This window comes from Zootoca vivipara, chromosome 7 (genome assembly GCF_963506605.1).
Source record: "Zootoca vivipara chromosome 7, rZooViv1.1, whole genome shotgun sequence".
Lineage (NCBI taxonomy): Eukaryota > Metazoa > Chordata > Lepidosauria > Squamata > Lacertidae > Zootoca > Zootoca vivipara.
This window is the reverse complement of record NC_083282.1, coordinates 56,575,720-56,593,630: the sequence shown is the minus strand read 5'-3', so window position 1 is coordinate 56,593,630 and position 17,911 is coordinate 56,575,720. Positions and strand designations below refer to the sequence as shown.

General features: G+C 42.2%; 1 protein-coding gene across 1 annotated transcript; it reads left to right on the top strand.

Annotated features, from left to right (window-relative positions):
* Nucleotides 1-4,568: 4,568 nt before the first annotated feature.
* CTSE (cathepsin E) lies at nt 4,569-17,395 on the top strand. Its single transcript, XM_035123991.2, has 9 exons — nt 4,569-4,640; nt 5,149-5,305; nt 6,306-6,423; nt 9,522-9,640; nt 10,454-10,653; nt 10,882-11,004; nt 12,327-12,468; nt 14,519-14,617; nt 15,320-17,395. The coding sequence occupies exons 1-9, from the start codon at nt 4,585-4,587 to the stop codon at nt 15,482-15,484; spliced, it is 1,179 nt and encodes a 392-aa protein (XP_034979882.1). The 5' UTR covers nt 4,569-4,584; the 3' UTR covers nt 15,485-17,395.
* Nucleotides 17,396-17,911: the final 516 nt, after the last annotated feature.

The window sequence follows — 17,911 nt, the reverse complement described above, 5'->3', positions numbered from 1 at the left end:
CTATTAATTACAATGTAATTTTACCATGGCATTTGCTTCCATTTATCAGTGACTATCTCAAGATCTCTACAGAACAGAGAGTTTTCCATTTATCACACTGAAAGAGTCTTGCTGCTGATGGAAAGGGAGGTTTTGTTTTATTTGATTCGGTTTCAACATTTTTGTATGCAATCCTCATTGCAACTTTCCCAACAATTACATTTTTCTCTGGGAGTTTAACTGCTGAGCACCATGCAGCTCCACTCTGGTGCTCTTGCCATTAGTTCTTGCCTTAAATTAGAATTTTAGGGGATCCTCGTCTCAGTGTACATTTTCCATCTTGGCTCCTCGAATGCTTTAGTGCTAATTGTAATTATTATCCAGAATTTTGTTTCTCAAAAGCCTCAGCTCCTGTCTAACTGCATCAGGGTTTCAAATGCAAAATGATAACTACTTTTTTATTCTGTGCTATTCAGACCACATCTGGAGCACCATATCTAACTGGAATCAGTTCAGAGGAGAGCAAGAAAGGTGACCAGAGGTGTGAAAAGCAAAGCCTAGAAGGAAATGTTGAAGGACCTGCATATGATCAGTCTTGGACAAGAGAATAATTGCAAATGTTGGCATTTCGTCCACAAATTTCACTGCACTGAAAGTGCAAAGCACAATTTCTGCATAAGCCACTTCCAATAGGAGGTTTGTTTTCAAATTGTGTTCTCTCCTGGATTTCAGCTGCATTTTGTGATTCGTTCTTCATTACATCTTTGTGATGAACAAATCTGATGTGGAGGATTATTTGGGGTAATGCAAAACTTCCCAGGTTCAGTCTTTATTAGAGATAGGAAAAACCTCTGTCTGAAACCCTTGAGAGGTGCTGCCAGCCAGTATAGGCAGGGAATGAGGAACCAGCAGTCCTTCACATGTTGTTGGGCTCCAGCCCCAGTCAGCATGGCCAATGGATGATGGGAGTTGTAGTTCAGCAACATTTAGAGAGGCATGGGCTCCGCATCCCTGGTATAGTCAATACTGAACGAGATGGACTAATGGTCCAATTTGCTTCCCACATACGTTGTGTGGAGATGGATCAGTACATAGCTAAATAAACAGATATGCAATGAACCTGTTTACACTTTGTATAAAAATGGAAAATATTATACCCAAAGCTGTTGCAGAGAGCATTCGCATAGAAATCAATTTCCTTCCCTTTTAGACTCCTTCGGATTCTACTTACCCACTGAGTTAGGCAATCTTCACTCTAGAATACCATTCCCTTCTAGCTGTATCATGAATAATTCCATTTTGTAGTGATTCCTTCCTGCAAGGATCCTTCTGCAGTGGCAGTCATCTGCGATTGATTCATTTCCTACTGCAGCATTAAAGCTACTACTCTGGCTGATAGTGATCTGAGAAATGTGGAAATGTGCAAGAGGAAATTACAAAGACCCCCTATCCAAAAATCAGTCACAGGCAGCTTTGCATAGCTGCTAAATGTTAGATTACAAAATGAGATGAGGGACGGGACTGATAGCCATATAAGAAGATATGAAATCTGCCTGCCGAGTTCTCAGAAGTTATCTTGCCTTGAGGAAGAGGCTTCAGTTTTTCTGCCCTATTCTCAGAGCACTTTAGCATTTCAGTGGGTGCAGGGTTTGGATGCTATGTTATGATTGTAGTGGTGAGAGCAGGGGTTGCCTACCTTTCTGAGCCTATGGACACATTTACCAACCAGAGAAATTGTTGTGGGCACCACACACACACACACACACACACACACACACACACACACACGTTCTAGTGGGTGCAACAGAATGCTAGTTTCAGAAGGGGAAGGGAGGGGACCCTTTGGGCACCAAGGAAGGCCTCTGCAGGACCATGGGGTGCCTTGTTGGCAACCCCTGTGTTTGAGTGTCGGACCAGGGCTGGGGACATCTGGGTTCAAATCCCCGCTCTGCTATGAAGCTCACAGAGTTGTTGGGAGAATAAAAGTCGGGCTGGCTGGCTGGAGAAGCATGTATAAATCATTCTCTTAGGAAGATTAGGATAACAGTGTCAATGGTGCAAATACGTGGGTCTTCAGGGCTTTCTCAATAGCTAGCATCTGTCTGTCAACAATTTTCATTGCCTTTGTGACAACCAGGAATGGCATGAGTGATTCTTGCTATAACCAAGTTCAGGATTCTCTTTCTTTAAGACTTATAGTGTAGGTTACTTAGAGGGTAAAATGTTTTCTTTTCTTTTTATGCTCTCTTTCTAATTCTCCCTGATGCTTAAGCTTTCGTAATAAAGCATATTAGTTTGGAAAGCGGGCTTGGTGCTCCCCTGTGCGGTAGATCACTTGTTCATGCTGTGCTCTGGTCCCTGGAGGCAATGGGAAAACAGGCTGGGCTGGGGCTGGGATGGTATTACCTAGACAGATTTAGCTGGTGATTGCTCTCCCAGGTAAAAACTTACAAATCTTGGAGCCCCCACTACCACACCACTCAACATACCGGTATTGGGTAGACAGTGGGATGGTAGCAGTAAACATACATTTGAGGAAGATGTGCTTCAGGTAAGGTGGGTCCATTTGCAACAAGAAAGCAGCAATGTTAAAAAAAAACAGCTCACATCACAACACCGGAATATATAAAGGTGCTTTAAATGCAACAGTTGCAATTTCAGCCTTTCCCTGGAACATATTCGGGCAAAATGCACATAGACACACATTTCACCATCCATTAATGTTGGGCACCCAATGGATAGCCCACTGTTTGGGTAGGAAAGGGCCTGCCTTCTCCTTGCCTGCATAGGGAGAGGAGAGTGTTTTGCAAGTGAGGAGCCTGGTGGATCTGTAAGGGAATATTGAATAGATGGTGCTCTTTGATTGCTTGATGTTAGACTGGGTGATTTTTCAGTTCATCTACCTCTCTAAGATCCTGTAATGCAAGAGGCAATATATTTGCTTGACAGTGATGGCAATGAAGGCCACATTGCAACAGAGTGTTCATAATCTTTGCTATCAGAACTGTTCTTTTTCCTGTGTAGCCTCATGATTTCCTTTGGCATTTTGTTTCCTGATACTGATGAAACTTGGTTGCCAGCTGGAGCCTATTTTCAGATGAGATGAACTACAAAGGATGTTGTGAATAAGATCACAGAGTAGGTCTTCAAGACACATTTTATAATCAAAAACTATGCTCGAACTACAAACCCATTAAAGAATCATTATATCAAACATCAGCATACCAAAAATAGTCATATGAAAGAGAACCACACTATAGGGCAAACTGCATTTTGACATTTGAGGCTTTGAATATCTTCAGGTTTTGTTTTTCAACTTTGCATAGACATTAGTTGTATCTGTCAGGACAGATAAAATGTGGTTGAGATATGGGTGGGAAAATCTGCCAATTTTGACTTCTCTCGGTTTCTCATTTTTCCAATCTTAAAATCAGTTCTCTGCATTTCTACATAATCTATATTCCTGCGTATAAGACGTATAGTGTGTATAGTGATGTATGGAAGTGAGAGCTGGACCATAAAGAAGGCTGATCGCCGAAGAATTGATGCTTTTGAATTGTGGTGCTGGAGGAGACTCTTGAGAGTCCCATGGACTGCAAGAAGATCAAACCTATCCATTCTGAAGGAAATCAGCCCTGAGTGCTCAACTGGAAGGACAGATCGTGAAGCTGAGGCTCCAATACTTTGGCCACCTCATGAGAAGAGAAGACTCCCTGGAAAAGACCCTGATGTTGGGAAAGATGGAGGGCACAAGGAGAAGGGGACGACAGAGGACGAGATGGTTGGACAGTGTTCTCGAAGCTACGAACATGAATTTGACCAAACTGTGGGAGGCAGTGGAAGACAGGAGTGCCTGGCGTGCTCTGGTCCATGGAGTCACGAAGAGTCAAACACGAATAAACGACTAAACAACAACAACAACAAAATCAGTTCTTTGCATTTCTACATAATGTATATTCCTGCGTATAAGACTACTTTTTAACCCAGGAAAATCTTCTCAAAAGTCGGGGGTCATTTTATATGCCGGGTCGTATTTCTTATACGGCAAGTATATCCCAAACTCTATATTTTAACTGGAAAAGTTGGGGGTCATATTATACGCCCAGTCATCTTATACACCGGAATATATGGTATGTCCTTTAAAAAAAGACATTGTGAAAATTCATCAGCATTTCAATGTTCAAAAGTATGCATATTTTTGCATACAATTTTGCCTATTGTATGCATGTACAAAAGTAATAAAAAGTGCAGTGACACCATTAAGACTTAGAGCTACTTCATATATATTCAATTTCAGAAACTCTATACAGACAGGTAGGACATTGGTGCCTTTATCTATATACAGTGGGTGCCATTATTCCTCCCCTTTCCTGATTGAGTGTCCAGAAATCACCTAATCTTTTGTCGCTGGACTGGCACACAGGTACAATGACTCATTTCTCTTCCAAGGTGCTATATTGACATTAAGTGGTGTGGCCTTTATGCTGTATATTTTTTCTTCAGCTTTATCACAGGGGCTGGGCAGGGCTGGGCATGTGGGTATAAGTACAAAGCCTTTGTTTAGTTGTTACAAGTCAAGGAAAGCATAAGACTTGCACTGCCAGGATGAAGCCGTTGATCCTTTTCATGTTTTGTATTTGGCTGGCCAGTGGATTTCACAGGTAAGCACATTTTCTTGGCTTTATTTTTTCTTCTTTCAAGCAGTAGACATTGCCCAGTCACAAGGCTTAGCTGTGAGGTACAATCCTGCAAACTGCAGGACACTTAAAACTAGTGCCCCAAATTTGTTACAACACACAGACTTCCAACACTGGCACACAAGTGCACCAAGAATGTATGGTGAATGATGCTCCAAAGCAAAGGCGCGTGGTGATCAAATCTCACACTGTGTGGAGCATTGCTAATGGGATCCACAGAGTGCATAACAATACATGGCAAATAATGGCCAACTGCAGAAAAAGTGCAGTATTGCCACTTCAGTAGGTTGATACCAGGTAACAACAACAAAGCCAGAGGTGAACTCATAAGAAATGTGCCATGGACAGAGTTCTAAAGATATGAGCAATAGAAACCATAGAGCTGGTGGCAACTATAGTTGTCCCTCATAAGAATGCTTTTCTTAGTTTTTACAGTGCAGCATTACTTACATTTTCTTCTGCTTCCCCTCAGAGTTCCCCTGAGAAGACATAAATCTTTGAGGAAGACTTTGAGGGAACGTGGGCAGCTGTCTCAGTTCTGGAAGGCCCACAAGTTGGATATGATCCAGTACACCCAGGACTGCTCGGCTATCCAGGAAGCCAATGAGCCACTCCTCAACTATTTTGATGTAAGTTAAGAGCTGGAGCGGAACCATGAGAAGCAGCAATATGGCAGCGACAAAGGAGACAGATGTTGCATTGTTGTTGTGTGTGGTTTTTGCATGAAGGACCTTTAGACAAGCTCCCTGTCTCCCCTTTCAACTGAATCTATACAAATTCAGAAATTAGATAATATATGGCACCTTGCCATATATCTGCTCTGCAAGCTGTTGGCTTATTCCTTTTCTTTTTGATGGGTCACTTAGAAAAGCAGCTCCAGTCTTAGACAAAGGGTTCCATTCAGTCTATGCATATGTGTAATGAATCCAATTATTTCTACATTTTACTTCCCTCGTGGGGAAGAACACAATTATAATTTTATGTGCTCCCCACTTCCTCCAAGTAAGGAGAAGTTCCGAGGGCAGCACTTAACCCAGCTTAGGTTTCCTTTGAAATGTACAAGTTCAGCACAGGTGGAAACAGGCAGCAAAGCACACCTACAAGCAGGAAATCCACTGCAGAATCACAAACCCCACCAGGATACCATCTAATTCTCTGCCTCTCTTCCAGTCCCGCCAGGCTGGTGTTTATCTCGCTGCTCCTCTAGTATATTCTGCAACATGTCCCTGGTGCAATAATAGTGCATTAGTGATAGATTTATACTGGATTGTCCACACATTGTTTTGCTTTATTAGCTGTTCTGTGATGCTTCCCCAATGTTGTTGCATTATTGCTATCTGAAGGGGGAAAGAATCACATTATTTCCATCAATAAGATGTTTTAGTTAGAAAGTTGGGGTGGTATATCACATCAACTGTGTACTTCTATGTCAAGATACAGAGCTAAAGTTCAGGTCTCTTTTTCGAAGTCCCTAATACCACATGTCTGTGCAAAGGGGCATATTGGAAACGCTGAATGGGCAAAGGTTTCCATTCAGTTGGGAAAGGTTTCTGCTTTTCTGTGGCTGTGCTGAGTATTTCTCCATCACAATACCTGGAAAAGAAATGTTGTTGTTTTCCTTTCTGCTAGGTAGAATATTTTGGACAGATCTCCATTGGGAATCCTCCTCAGAATTTCACTGTGCTCTTTGACACAGGTTCCTCCAACCTCTGGGTGCCATCCATTTACTGTGTCAGCAAAGCTTGCGGTATGGATGGGGGTGGGAGGAGAGGGATGGGCTGTTGGCGGACTTTGGTTGTGTTTAAAGAGTAAATTCACTATAAGCTGCAAAAAAGTGATATATAAGGGTCCACTCCCAGAGGCGAAGGCAGTGGTCAGGTTCCTTGGTTACAAAGTGCTTTTTATTTTGATGTACGAGTCACATCTTGATTTTACATATCATGGAGGCCCATGAAGAACCCACTTTAAACTGTGCTCTGTGCAAGCTGTTGCCATGCAGTTCAGAGGTGGTGAACCTCAGGCCTTCCAGAGCTCTCTTATCTTGCCCTCAGGAGACACCCCTGTTCCACACCCATCCTCGAGTGCTTTGGCCAGCCACCAGAACTTGTTTCTGAATTGTGATAAGGCCTCTTGCTTGCCTGGCTGGAGGGATGTGTGTGTAAACCTCTGCTTTGCATGGAGCTGACTGTACAGAGATAAGACTCACTTGTTTCTTGACCTGCTTCTTCACCTCTGCCCATCCACCACTGGCATATGGCCCCTGAAAGATTGCTCATGAGGAAATGTGGCCCTCAGGGCAAGCTGTGTTTGATGGAAAGCTTTAATAAAATCTTTTTTAAAAAAAAAACCACACACACACTCAGGCCCTCCATCATAGGGTTGGGCAATTCTCCCTATGCCTCCTACCGATATTCCCATATGGGTGTTTGTAGTAGCTTGATACTTGGATATAGATCACATATCATCACTGCTTCTGTGTGATACAAATTAAATTGGGCTGCATGTGGTGGCTGCGGTATGTAAACTGTACTTTATCCCATCTGTAAAATGGGAGCCAAATTATCTTCCTCCCCAGCCGATTGTGTTGCAAGTTACAGTACTCTCTTGTGATTGGAGAGTGTTTGCTATAAAATGAAGAATCTGTTGTAAAGAAGGGAAATAAGAGGATCAGTCAGGAGGGAAAATGATTAGCCATAGAAATCTTTGTGTTAAGTCTTTCTTCTTTTTGCATGTCAGGGTGTGATCTTGATTTCACCACAGGGAGGCGCATTTACTATGATAAGTGATGAAAAAAAGAATACATTCAGACAGTTTCCCTGAGGAATGGTTATAGGAAAAAGCAGCTTGGGGTGATTTTTCTAAGTAAAAAATTATTGTGTAAATAAGCAAGGCACTGGAAGAATTGTCTAATAGTGAATGCAAGATAATTGACTGTAGTCTTCTGCATGTTTACTCAGGAGTAAGTCTTGCTGTGTTCAGTGAGACCAAGGTCGTTTCCACACAGCAATTTTTTTTGGGGGGGGGGATGGTGCTGCATAAAAGTATCCACATGATGTCACCCGCATCAGAATGGCATCTCATATCCCCCCTCAATTTATTTATTTTTTAAAAATAGATTTTATTAATTTCTTTCTTTAAAAACATAAGACACACAACACATATACATACATTTGAATTTCTTCTCCTCTCTCATAACATTTTACAAAACGGAAGTAGAAAAGGAAAAAGTTAAAGTAAAGAAAGAAAAAAGATAAAGAGGGGGGAAAATACTATTACCGAAAAAAACAAAACACTCCGACTCCATATACAAAAAAGAACAACAAAAAACAACAACATTAACATATTCTTTGTGATGACTTCCAATTATTCTCTCTGCAATCTATATATTAACCTTATTTTATTCTGGATTTCTGTTTACATTTATTTTTCTTTAAAATATCCCCCCTCAATTTAATTTGGACACATTTTTGGGGTGGTGGTGCTACTTGTTGGATTTTCCCGGACATAGCCAGGATACTGTTAGAAGCAGTGTCTGAGTCCGCCCAGCAAAATCGGCAAAATGTCTGGGACGTATGGCAACGCATGTCGGCAGTGCCAAAAAAAAGTTCAACAAAATATGTGGCTGACTTTGGTTTGGACTGTGTCATGTGGATACTGTACAAAACCACAAAGCAAGGAAATGCAAAACCCAAACTCAAAAGGCCATTAAGGCACAAAATTGGGTACAATAAATATTAAGGTAAAGCTAAAGGTACCCTTGACTGTTAGGTCCAGTTGTGGACGACTCTGGGGTTGCGGCACTCCATCTCGCTCTATAGGCCGAGGGAGCCAGTGTTTGTCCACAGACAGCTTCCGGGTCATGTGGCCAGCATGACTAAGCTGCTTCTTGCAAATGCCATTTACCTTCCCACCAGAGTGGTACCTATTTATCTACTTGCACTTTGATGTGCTTTCGAGCTGCTAGGTTGGCAGGAGCTTCCAGTTCATGTGGCCAGCATGACTAAGCTGCTTCTGGCGAACCAGAGCAGTGCACGGAAACGCTGTTTACCTTCCCGCCAGAGTGGTACCTATTTATCTACTTGCACTTTGACGTGCTTTCGAACTGCTAGGTTGGCAGGAGCTGGGACCAAACAATGGGAGCTCCCCCCGTCGCGGGGATTCAAACCACCGACCTTCCGATCGGCAAGCCCTAGGCCCTGTGGTTTAGACCACAGCGCCACCCACGTCACTTCAATAAATATTGATTTCTGACAAATCTGGAAACTTTAGGCTAGGGAAAAAATGTTTTTAGGAAACTCATCAATCACATCTATAGGGTAATGCAGAATATGGTGTTTTACTAGTGCTCAAATGGCAATAGTAGATGATGCTCAATTCAAGCAAACTCAGTTTTAACAAAGCAATAAAGCAACCCACAATAATTAATACAATATCTCTGGGCACTCACAATGCATATTTCTAGGGCGTTCTCCAGGTTTCTGGTTATCAAATGTCACCCATCCATCCTGATTAATAGAGGCCCCAATAACTCAGGTGTTACTCTAAGATGCAATTACTGTGTATTGTCATCCTGAAAAGGCAGTAACAAATACCACCCGATTCACCTCAAAACATATACAGTACTTTTCATTGGAATCTGTCTGCAACATTGCACTAGATTTCTGCTTGAAAGAAAGACCCATTGAACACAATGGCACTTCTGAGGGTAAGCATATGCTGGGGTGGGCAATGAGGGTTCATGCCGCTATAGCTCCACATGTTCCTCATATGCCTGTTATGGAGTGCCATATTTTACTCCTGCAGTGTTCTCACAATTCCCCCCCCCCCCTTATAAAACCCCCACAGCTACACACTCCAGATATCAGCCATCACAATCCAACACCTACAGCGAAGTGGGGACTGCTTTTTCCATTCAATATGGCACAGGTAGCTTGACGGGAATAATCGGAATGGATCAAGTGACTGTGAGTAGAAGACCCACTTCTTTCTTTTATGCTTCTCAAAGCCTTCTTATCATATCCTGTACTCTTTTGAGACAATAAAGTGTTACCTGGACAAGACAGGGCCACACATGAACACCTTTTAGGAGTAGGAGCAGGGGGCATCCTTGTTTTTCTCAGGGTTTCAAGTCCAGAACTATTCCTAGCTCCAAAGGACCTGATCTTAGAAGATGCTCAGCACTCCTAGTTCATATAAATCAGGATGTTCAAAGAAAATGACTACCATGTCTTGGGCCTTAAGAGATTCTCCTGTAATATTTACTGCACCTTGAACATATGAAACTGCCTCACATTGATTGATACTATTAGTCTTTACTACCATCCCAATATGGTATACTTTAAACTGGCAGCAGCTCAGAGTGGCTGGGGCAACACAGTCAGATGGGCAGGGTACAATTATTATTATTATTATTATTATTATTATTATTATTATTATTATTTATTTAGTCCAAGCCTTGGTTGAGTCTGTGTTGTCAGGCATCAACTCCAGTCTCTTCTCATGTTTCCTTGTTATATCTTTCATTGTACATAATTTCTGTAATTTTAAGTTTTGCTTTAAACTTTTTTTCACTATTGTGTTTTGATATTAACATTGTGTTTTAATAGTTGTAACTAGCCCTAAGACGTTAAGTTGAATGGCAGGTAATAAATTTTAATAATAATAATAATATCCCAAATGTTTCCTTCTCTCTGAACTTTACCTTCTGGGTTTCACTATAACTGGTTTCTTACGTGACCATAGGATGAGAAATAATGTGTAGGACTTCTGCCCTCCAGGTTGAAGGAATCACTGTAGCCAATCAGCAGTTTGCAGAGAGTGTCAGTGAGCCTGGCAACACCTTTCTGGATTCAGAATTTGATGGGATCCTTGGTCTGGCCTACCCATCCCTGGCGGTGGATGGAGTCACCCCCGTCTTTGATAATATGATGGCTCAAAACTTGGTGAACTTGCCAGTATTCTCTGTTTACCTGAACAGGTATGAGAACATGACCAACAATGCCAGTCACTGGCTTGTCTTTCAAGGCCAGCAACTGCATTAAATTAAATAAATGAAAACTGAGACCAAAAGGCAAGCAGAATGTGACTATTTAAACATGCAGAGATTTAGAAGAGGCGGGGAATTCATGTGAAATACCAGTGGAGTAAAGTGGAATTACACTGATGGAAAGGCCCACATCAAAAAGAAATCCCATTTTTTTTCCAGGAACCCAGACTCCTCTATAGGAGGGGAACTGATCTTTGGTGGCTTTGATCCTTCCCATTTTAGTGGAAGCCTCAACTGGATTCCAGTCACTAAACAGGGATACTGGCAGATTCAACTGGATAAGTAAGCGCCTCTTATTTCTTGGTGTTGGAATTCTCTGAAATGACAGCGCAGAAAAAGATGGGAAAGTCTGTAGAGAGAATGCTGTAATGAAAATCAGTAATATGCTTTCCTGACATCAACGAAGGCCAAAATCTAGGGAACTGAGGGCAGTATCCAACTAGCATGCTCTGACATCACACAAGGATATCTGCTTGTGCAATGGAAATCCCCCACTTCTCTTGCCATGGGTGCCTTGTGCCCTTCCCAGATCTGCTCCGGAGGGTTGGGAGAAACCCCAGAACAGGAGGGGGGAAGTTCTGTTGTACAAGCAGATATCCTTGCACTGATGGAAAGTGTTATTAGACAATTGCCTTGGGTGCAGAAATTCCAGGCTACCTTCCCCAGTTATGTAAAGGAGGCAGCTGCTGCCTGTAGTTTTGAAGCTTAGTAGCTCATTGGTTGGGTGATATCTATTAGAATCCTGGAATTCCAATATGCAGCCATGGGGGTCCTCCAGTCCAGACTCGGACCATGATGTGTTCCTTTCCCCTGTAACATCCAAAGCTGCCACTAGTCTCCAAAATGGCAGCTTCAGGAGGTGATTCACAAAGGGAAAACAGAGCAAGAGAAAGGGTTAAATCCCCTGCATGCCATACTCCTCAGAATACAAAGATGCATTTGAAGCAATATCTTGTTTGTCTCTTATGGATCTTCTGATCTTTACCAGTTGCCCAGGGTCTAGATGGATACAGCTGCAAAGAGCAAAAAGCCAAGAGGAAAATGGCAGTCGTTAAAAATGAAAAGAGTATTCTGGTCTGTCGGAACACGCTTGGGGCCCCCACACAGCCCCTGGAATGAGGCAGACCTCTCCGGGCATCTTCCTGATGAAGTGCAGCCTGGGATGTTCACAAATCAGTCCTGGTGCGCACCAGCAACGCATATCTAAAGACCATGTGCACGCTCAATCAGCAGAGTATAGCAGAAACTATTGTGGAGCGTAGGTGTGTGCATGCTAAGTATTTATTAAGCAACATATACAGGACAAAGCAATCATGGCATCCTCTGAGAGAGAGAGAGAGAGAGAGAGAGAGAGAGAGAGAGAGAGAGAGAGAGAGAGAGAGAGAAGAAGTACTAAAGTACACTACAAATGGAAGAGATAAGAATGGCTTCGGTTCTCACACTTTCCAAGCCTGGAAAGTAAACAATCACACATCCAGGAAAAGAGTATTCTGGTCAGGTTAGCTTATGATAAGATGGGCAATAAGGGCAGCAATGCAGTTCTGCTGGAGCAGCAACCATCTGCACCCTTTATTCAGGGCTGATTTCATTGTCCTTCTTTTCAGTATCCAGGTGGGTGGAACAATTGAATTTTGTGCAGAAGGATGCCAAGCTATAGTGGACACAGGGACTTCTCTCATCACAGGTCCTTCTGAAGATATAAAGCGAATGCAGACATTAATTGGAGCAGTACCTATGGATGGGGAGGTAGGTTCTGATTTGGAAAATAAACTCACCACAGCATCTCAGATGGAGTGCCACACATCATTCTAGGGCAAGCTCTATACTTTTCTCTTTGCACTTCTGTTTTACTTCCTGCTGGTTTTAGGCCTTTGTATTTCCTCCTTCATCATTAGGGACTGGGGGGTGGGATTTGTCCCAGTTCACATTTAAAGGCAAATTTACCTGATTTGCACCTTCCAAAACAGCACAAGAATCAGAAACACAGACATCCTTTTTTAAATTCACACTTCTCTGAATTTTGCAATGCAGTTTTGCAGCCAAGTAAACGGCGTTTTCGTGCACTGCTCTGGTTTCGCCAGAAGCGGCTTAGTCATGCTGGCCAGATGACCCGGAAAAACTGTATGTGGACAAATGCTGGCTCCCTCGGCCAGTAAAGCGAGATGAGCACTGCAACCCCAGAGTTGTTCGCGGCTGGACTTAACTGTCAGGGGTCCTTTACTTTTACCTTTTTAAAATGTGTATGAAAATGCACGTACTAGTATAAAGTGTGCATATTGATATAGGCAAAAATCTGCCTTTATTCCCTTATTGGGTTCTCCATCGGTTGGAGAATATAACAGAGGCCAACCAGAGAAGTTTGAGAAGCAAAGCCTTTATTTTCGCTGTTGCAACAGGGTCCTTCCCCTCACGCAGGAGAACAAGGAAGGAACCCCAAACAAAGGTGTCCTGCCCTTAAAAAGAAATTTGAAATTGGTTTCAGCCCACCCCCCAGAAGCATCATCCATATGTCACAGAAGGGGTGTAGCCCAAGACCCCTCTCCCTAGATTCATCATAGGTACATCATGAAAGGGGAGGTCTGGTGGCAGTAATCTGAGCATCCTGGACCCTGCCCCCAAAACCTAATCAACAAAAGAGAGAGATATTTACATTTCCCTGTTTCCCAGCCAAGTTAATCACACCCTTTTGTCTGGCACCCAGGTATCAGGATGCCAGGGATTATCACTTTAATTCCTGAGACAATGAGAAGGTTCCCCCCACCCCCCTTCTTCCTTGCAGAGGAACACCTGGTCAGAGAGAGAGAGTCAAAATGGTGTCAGTCAGGCCTGTCTTCCTGTGCTGCTTCAGACATGTTTCTGTACATTCATGTACATGTTTTATGAACAATTATTATATATATATATGACCTTAAAATTCTTATAACAATATAAATGCATCTATTAGTGAAAATAACATGCAAAGATGCATGATATTGGGGGAAAACTGCTTTGCAAAAATATATCTTAAACAAATTACATAGAAAAATGTGTATGTTGGGGAAAATCCTCACTAAAATCTTGATGGCTTTTCATGAGGGCTAATTAATTTGTTGTTTGTTTGCAAGCTGAGAGAAACTGAAATGGACTGATTTGCCCATCCGTATTTATACCCATCTAGGTTTGGGGTGTTGTTTTTTTGTTTTTGTTGTTGTTGTTTACTTTGTACTGTATTTGGCATGCTACTTTAAGTACTCATAAGTGTCTGCTAAATACAGTTTCCAAGTGAGGGTCTTATTTTGGAGGAAGGGGAGTTCTCTGAAATGACAGCCCAAATGAATTTGGGAAGTTCTTTGGGAGAAAGCTGTCATGAAAATCAGTCATGTTTGAAATTGAAAATGGCCCAAACCCAGGTAATCATGTAGCTAGGTCTAATATTTCACAGCTGAAAATAGGGATATGCTTGTAACCCCCTAATTCTCATATTGAGGATCACTTCATGAGCCTCACTGCCACATGCTGCTGAAATACAGATGGGGAGAAAGGGGGATGTGTAACCTTTTCACTGACAGCTGTGTTTTCTGCTATAACTTGTTACTTCCAAGCTTTCCCCCCCCCCTTATGCAGTTTGAAATGTATATTTATGAGCCAATGCCTTTACATGCACATACCTTTAAATGACCCAGTGCAAGAAAGAATGCATCCATTGTGTCTTCTTTTGTATGTAGACTTCCCTCCCCAAAATTGCATAGGTAGGTTGGTTGGTTTTACTTCAAAAATCTGTATTCGGACCATTGCAAGTATCTCCATTGTTTTGCAGTATGCCATCGAATGCAACAACCTGAATGTAATGCCTACCGTCACTTTCACAATCAATGGGATCCCTTACACTCTTTCCCCAGAGGCCTACACCCTCCAGGTAAGGCCTGCCTCTCTTCGGTCCTCTTCTGCAAGACAAGAATGCCTGCCGTTCTTGAGGAATTATGGACTAGATTTTGTGAGATCTTTCTTTAGCTTCACATTGAGGAAAGAGGTAGGAGAACAATTCTGTTGGTGTTTTCTTCTTTCGGAATAATAGCTTCCACGTTAAGAAACTTTTCCATGAACTCAGATTCAGAAAAAGTCTGTATAGGGATCATGCATCAAAGAGGTCAAAACAAAACAAAACTGTGGCAGAACTCCTAGGGCTGCATAGCTTGGATTGTGTAATGACAATTGGTTACCTATTAACCCTCTTTAATGGAACTCTACAATCAAAACAGTTTAAGAAGGGACGAAAGGGCCACGGCTTCCATGCATACTTGCTATGTCAAGGGGGAATTTTAATCTGTACAAGTAAATGATGACACACAATAATTCACAAGGTGTGGGCATGTGCACACACAGTTAAGAGTGTGTGTTGTCATGTGCATGTTGCCATGTGGTGCTCTCAGTGCTTCCACTTTATTTGCCTTTTAAAAATATAAAATGGTAAAAACAGCCTGTAGCAAAGCATTTTCAGTTCAATGGATGAAACTCCTATTCTGTGTACAGAATGTTGGCATCCTGGATTGGGAATGATTTGCTCCCACATTTATAATATTGTTTGCTCTCACATCTATAATTGTTTGTTCCCCAATAGGAGAATAGCGATGGGATGGCACTCTGCACCAGCGGATTCCAGGGCTTAGACATGCAACCCCCTGCTGGACCGCTCTGGATTCTGGGGGATGTTTTCATTGGCCAATACTACTCTGTCTTTGACCGTGGAAATAACAGAGTGGGGTTGGCTCCTGCTGTCCTGTAAGGCACGTGGGAAGTATGGGAGTCAAAGTGCCAGGCTCTACTACGCTACTTGAAGGTTTTCTCTTCTATTTTCGAACAAACACTTTTATCAGCACTGGGCTATGACAGATTCAGATTCACAATAACTGATGGACCTGTTCACGTGAGATTCCCGCTCCCTTCCTTCTCATGCAACAAAGAGAAAACAAGACTGTGCCCTTAATTACAGTAGTACCTCAGGTTACAAACATAATTCGTTCCGGAGGTCCATTCTTAACCCGAAACCGTTCTTAACCTGAGGCACGCTTTCGCTAATGGGGCCTCCCACTGCCACTGGGCTGCCAGCGCGGGATTTCCGTTCTCATCCTGGGGCAAAGTTCTCAACCCAAGGTACTACTTCCGGGTTAGCGGAGTTTGTAACCTGAAGCGTTTGTAACCCAAAGCATTTATAACCTGAGGTACCACTGTACTTAAATTGGCATGCCCATTTGTTTTGCTGTTGTTCTTCAGATTTGTTACTGCAAAAGAAAATGTGGAGGTAGGTAGGTAGGTAGTTAATTTTTAACTGGCAGCATTGTGTTCATTACATTGTAAGTTCTTTAAACTATTCATAGCACTTTTTTCAATATTTCAAAAGGCACCTTATATTAAAGTTTTCACAATATGCAAATGTTTTTAAATTTATTCAGATAAACAAAAGACAGGGGATTAGTTAACAATTCTTTAATCAATGGAGTCCCCTTATAAAGTGCTTTCTGTCTTCCTGAAATAATACTCGGTTCCTGCAATGCTGATGTTATCTAGGTGTTTTTCTGGAAAGGAAGAATAATACAGGGCTAGATGAAGTATCACATTTCAACACCTAATTTAAATGGGTGGCATTCGCTGCAGCAGTAAGGAGAACATTCCATAAGTTCAAAGATTTCTCCTTGGGCAGTGGAATATTCTCCCCCTCTTCTTCCTCTAAATCTGCACTCCCTAAATTTATTTTAGGAATTCCCCCAATCCCCCAAAGCAGATTTGTGGGCGGCGGTGTGTTCTGGGCTGCAGGGGAAGGAGAGGGGGCAAAGTCCTGCTGTGCTAGCACTAATATTTGCACTACTGTAAAAAATGCAGTTGAATACCAACCAATGGTTTTAATTTGCTACGGTACATAGCGAGGAACAACTGGTCAACATCAGTGTTGCTAACTTGGATTTTGAGAAATACTTTGGGCTTCTATAAACATTTTATTTACAATTGTTATAAGAATTTTAAGGTTATATATATATATATATATATATATATATATATATATATATATGTTCATAAAACATGTACATGAATGTACAGAAACATGTCTGAAGCAGCACAGGAAGACAGGCCTGACTGACACCATTTTGACTCTCTCTCTCTGACCAGGTGTTCCTCTGCAAGGAAGAAGGGGAGTGGGGGGAACCTTCTCATTGTCTCAGGAATTAAAGTGATAATCCCTGGCATCCTGATACCTGGGTGCCAGACAAAAGGGTGTGATTAACTTGGCTGGGAAACAGGGAAATGTAAATATCTCTCTCTTTTGTTGATTAGGTTTTGGGGGCAGGGGGCAGGGTCCAGGATGCTCAGATTACTGCCACCAGACCTCCCCTTTCATGATGTACCTATGATGAATCTAGGGAGGGGGGTCTTGGGCTACACCCCTTCTGTGACATATGGATGATGCTTCTGGGGGGTGGGCTGAAACCAATTTCAAATTTCTTTTTAAGGGCAGGACACCTTTGTTTGGGGTTCCTTCCTTGTTCTCCTGCGTGAGAGGAAGGACCCTGTTGCAACAGCGAAAATAAAAGTGCCTTGCTTCGTACGTCCTGGTTTGGTCTCTGTTATTTGGTGGGCAGGAGACGCTTAAATTCGTCTGCCTGCCAGGATACCTGGACTCTACCTGTGTCAAGGATCCACTTATTCCTAGGACCGTGTAGCTCCGCAAATTTTTACAACACATACATACATACATACATACATACATACATACATACATACATTGATATCCTCCTGCCTATCTTCTCTCATGGGACCCAAGGTGGTGTTCACGGCAGTCACCCATTCAGACACAGACCATCTCCTTATTTGGAAGTAACATGTCAGGTCCAGACCAGTTACTGGCGTTCCTGCTTCAGATTCTGCTATGATTGTAATGACTTTAATGTTTTTGTTACAATACTGTGTTTTTATCATTATTGAATTTGGTATGGGGCCACCATATTTGCTCTGCAGGTAATGAATTTAACATATAAATGAAAAAAATGCCAAGAAGAATTTTGTAGCAGTTTTATTGTAATTTAACTTGCATCTTAGCACATCTTTGAAACATATGATGACAGCAAGGTATGTTGACCTCAATATAAAATAATTGCTTGCTCGATTATTTACTTCATAACTTTTCTACACCACTTGATCTTAAATTAAACCTCCAAGT

Coding starts and splice junctions, on each gene's coding strand:
- CTSE (XM_035123991.2), top strand. CDS start 4,585: ATGAAGCCGTTGATCCTTTTCATGTTTTGTATTTGGCTGGCCAGTGGA. Junction 5,306..6,305: donor CACTCCTCAACTATTTTGAT/GTAAGTTAAGAG, acceptor CCTTTCTGCTAG/GTAGAATATTTTGGACAGAT. Junction 14,618..15,319: donor CAGAGGCCTACACCCTCCAG/GTAAGGCCTGCC, acceptor GTTCCCCAATAG/GAGAATAGCGATGGGATGGC.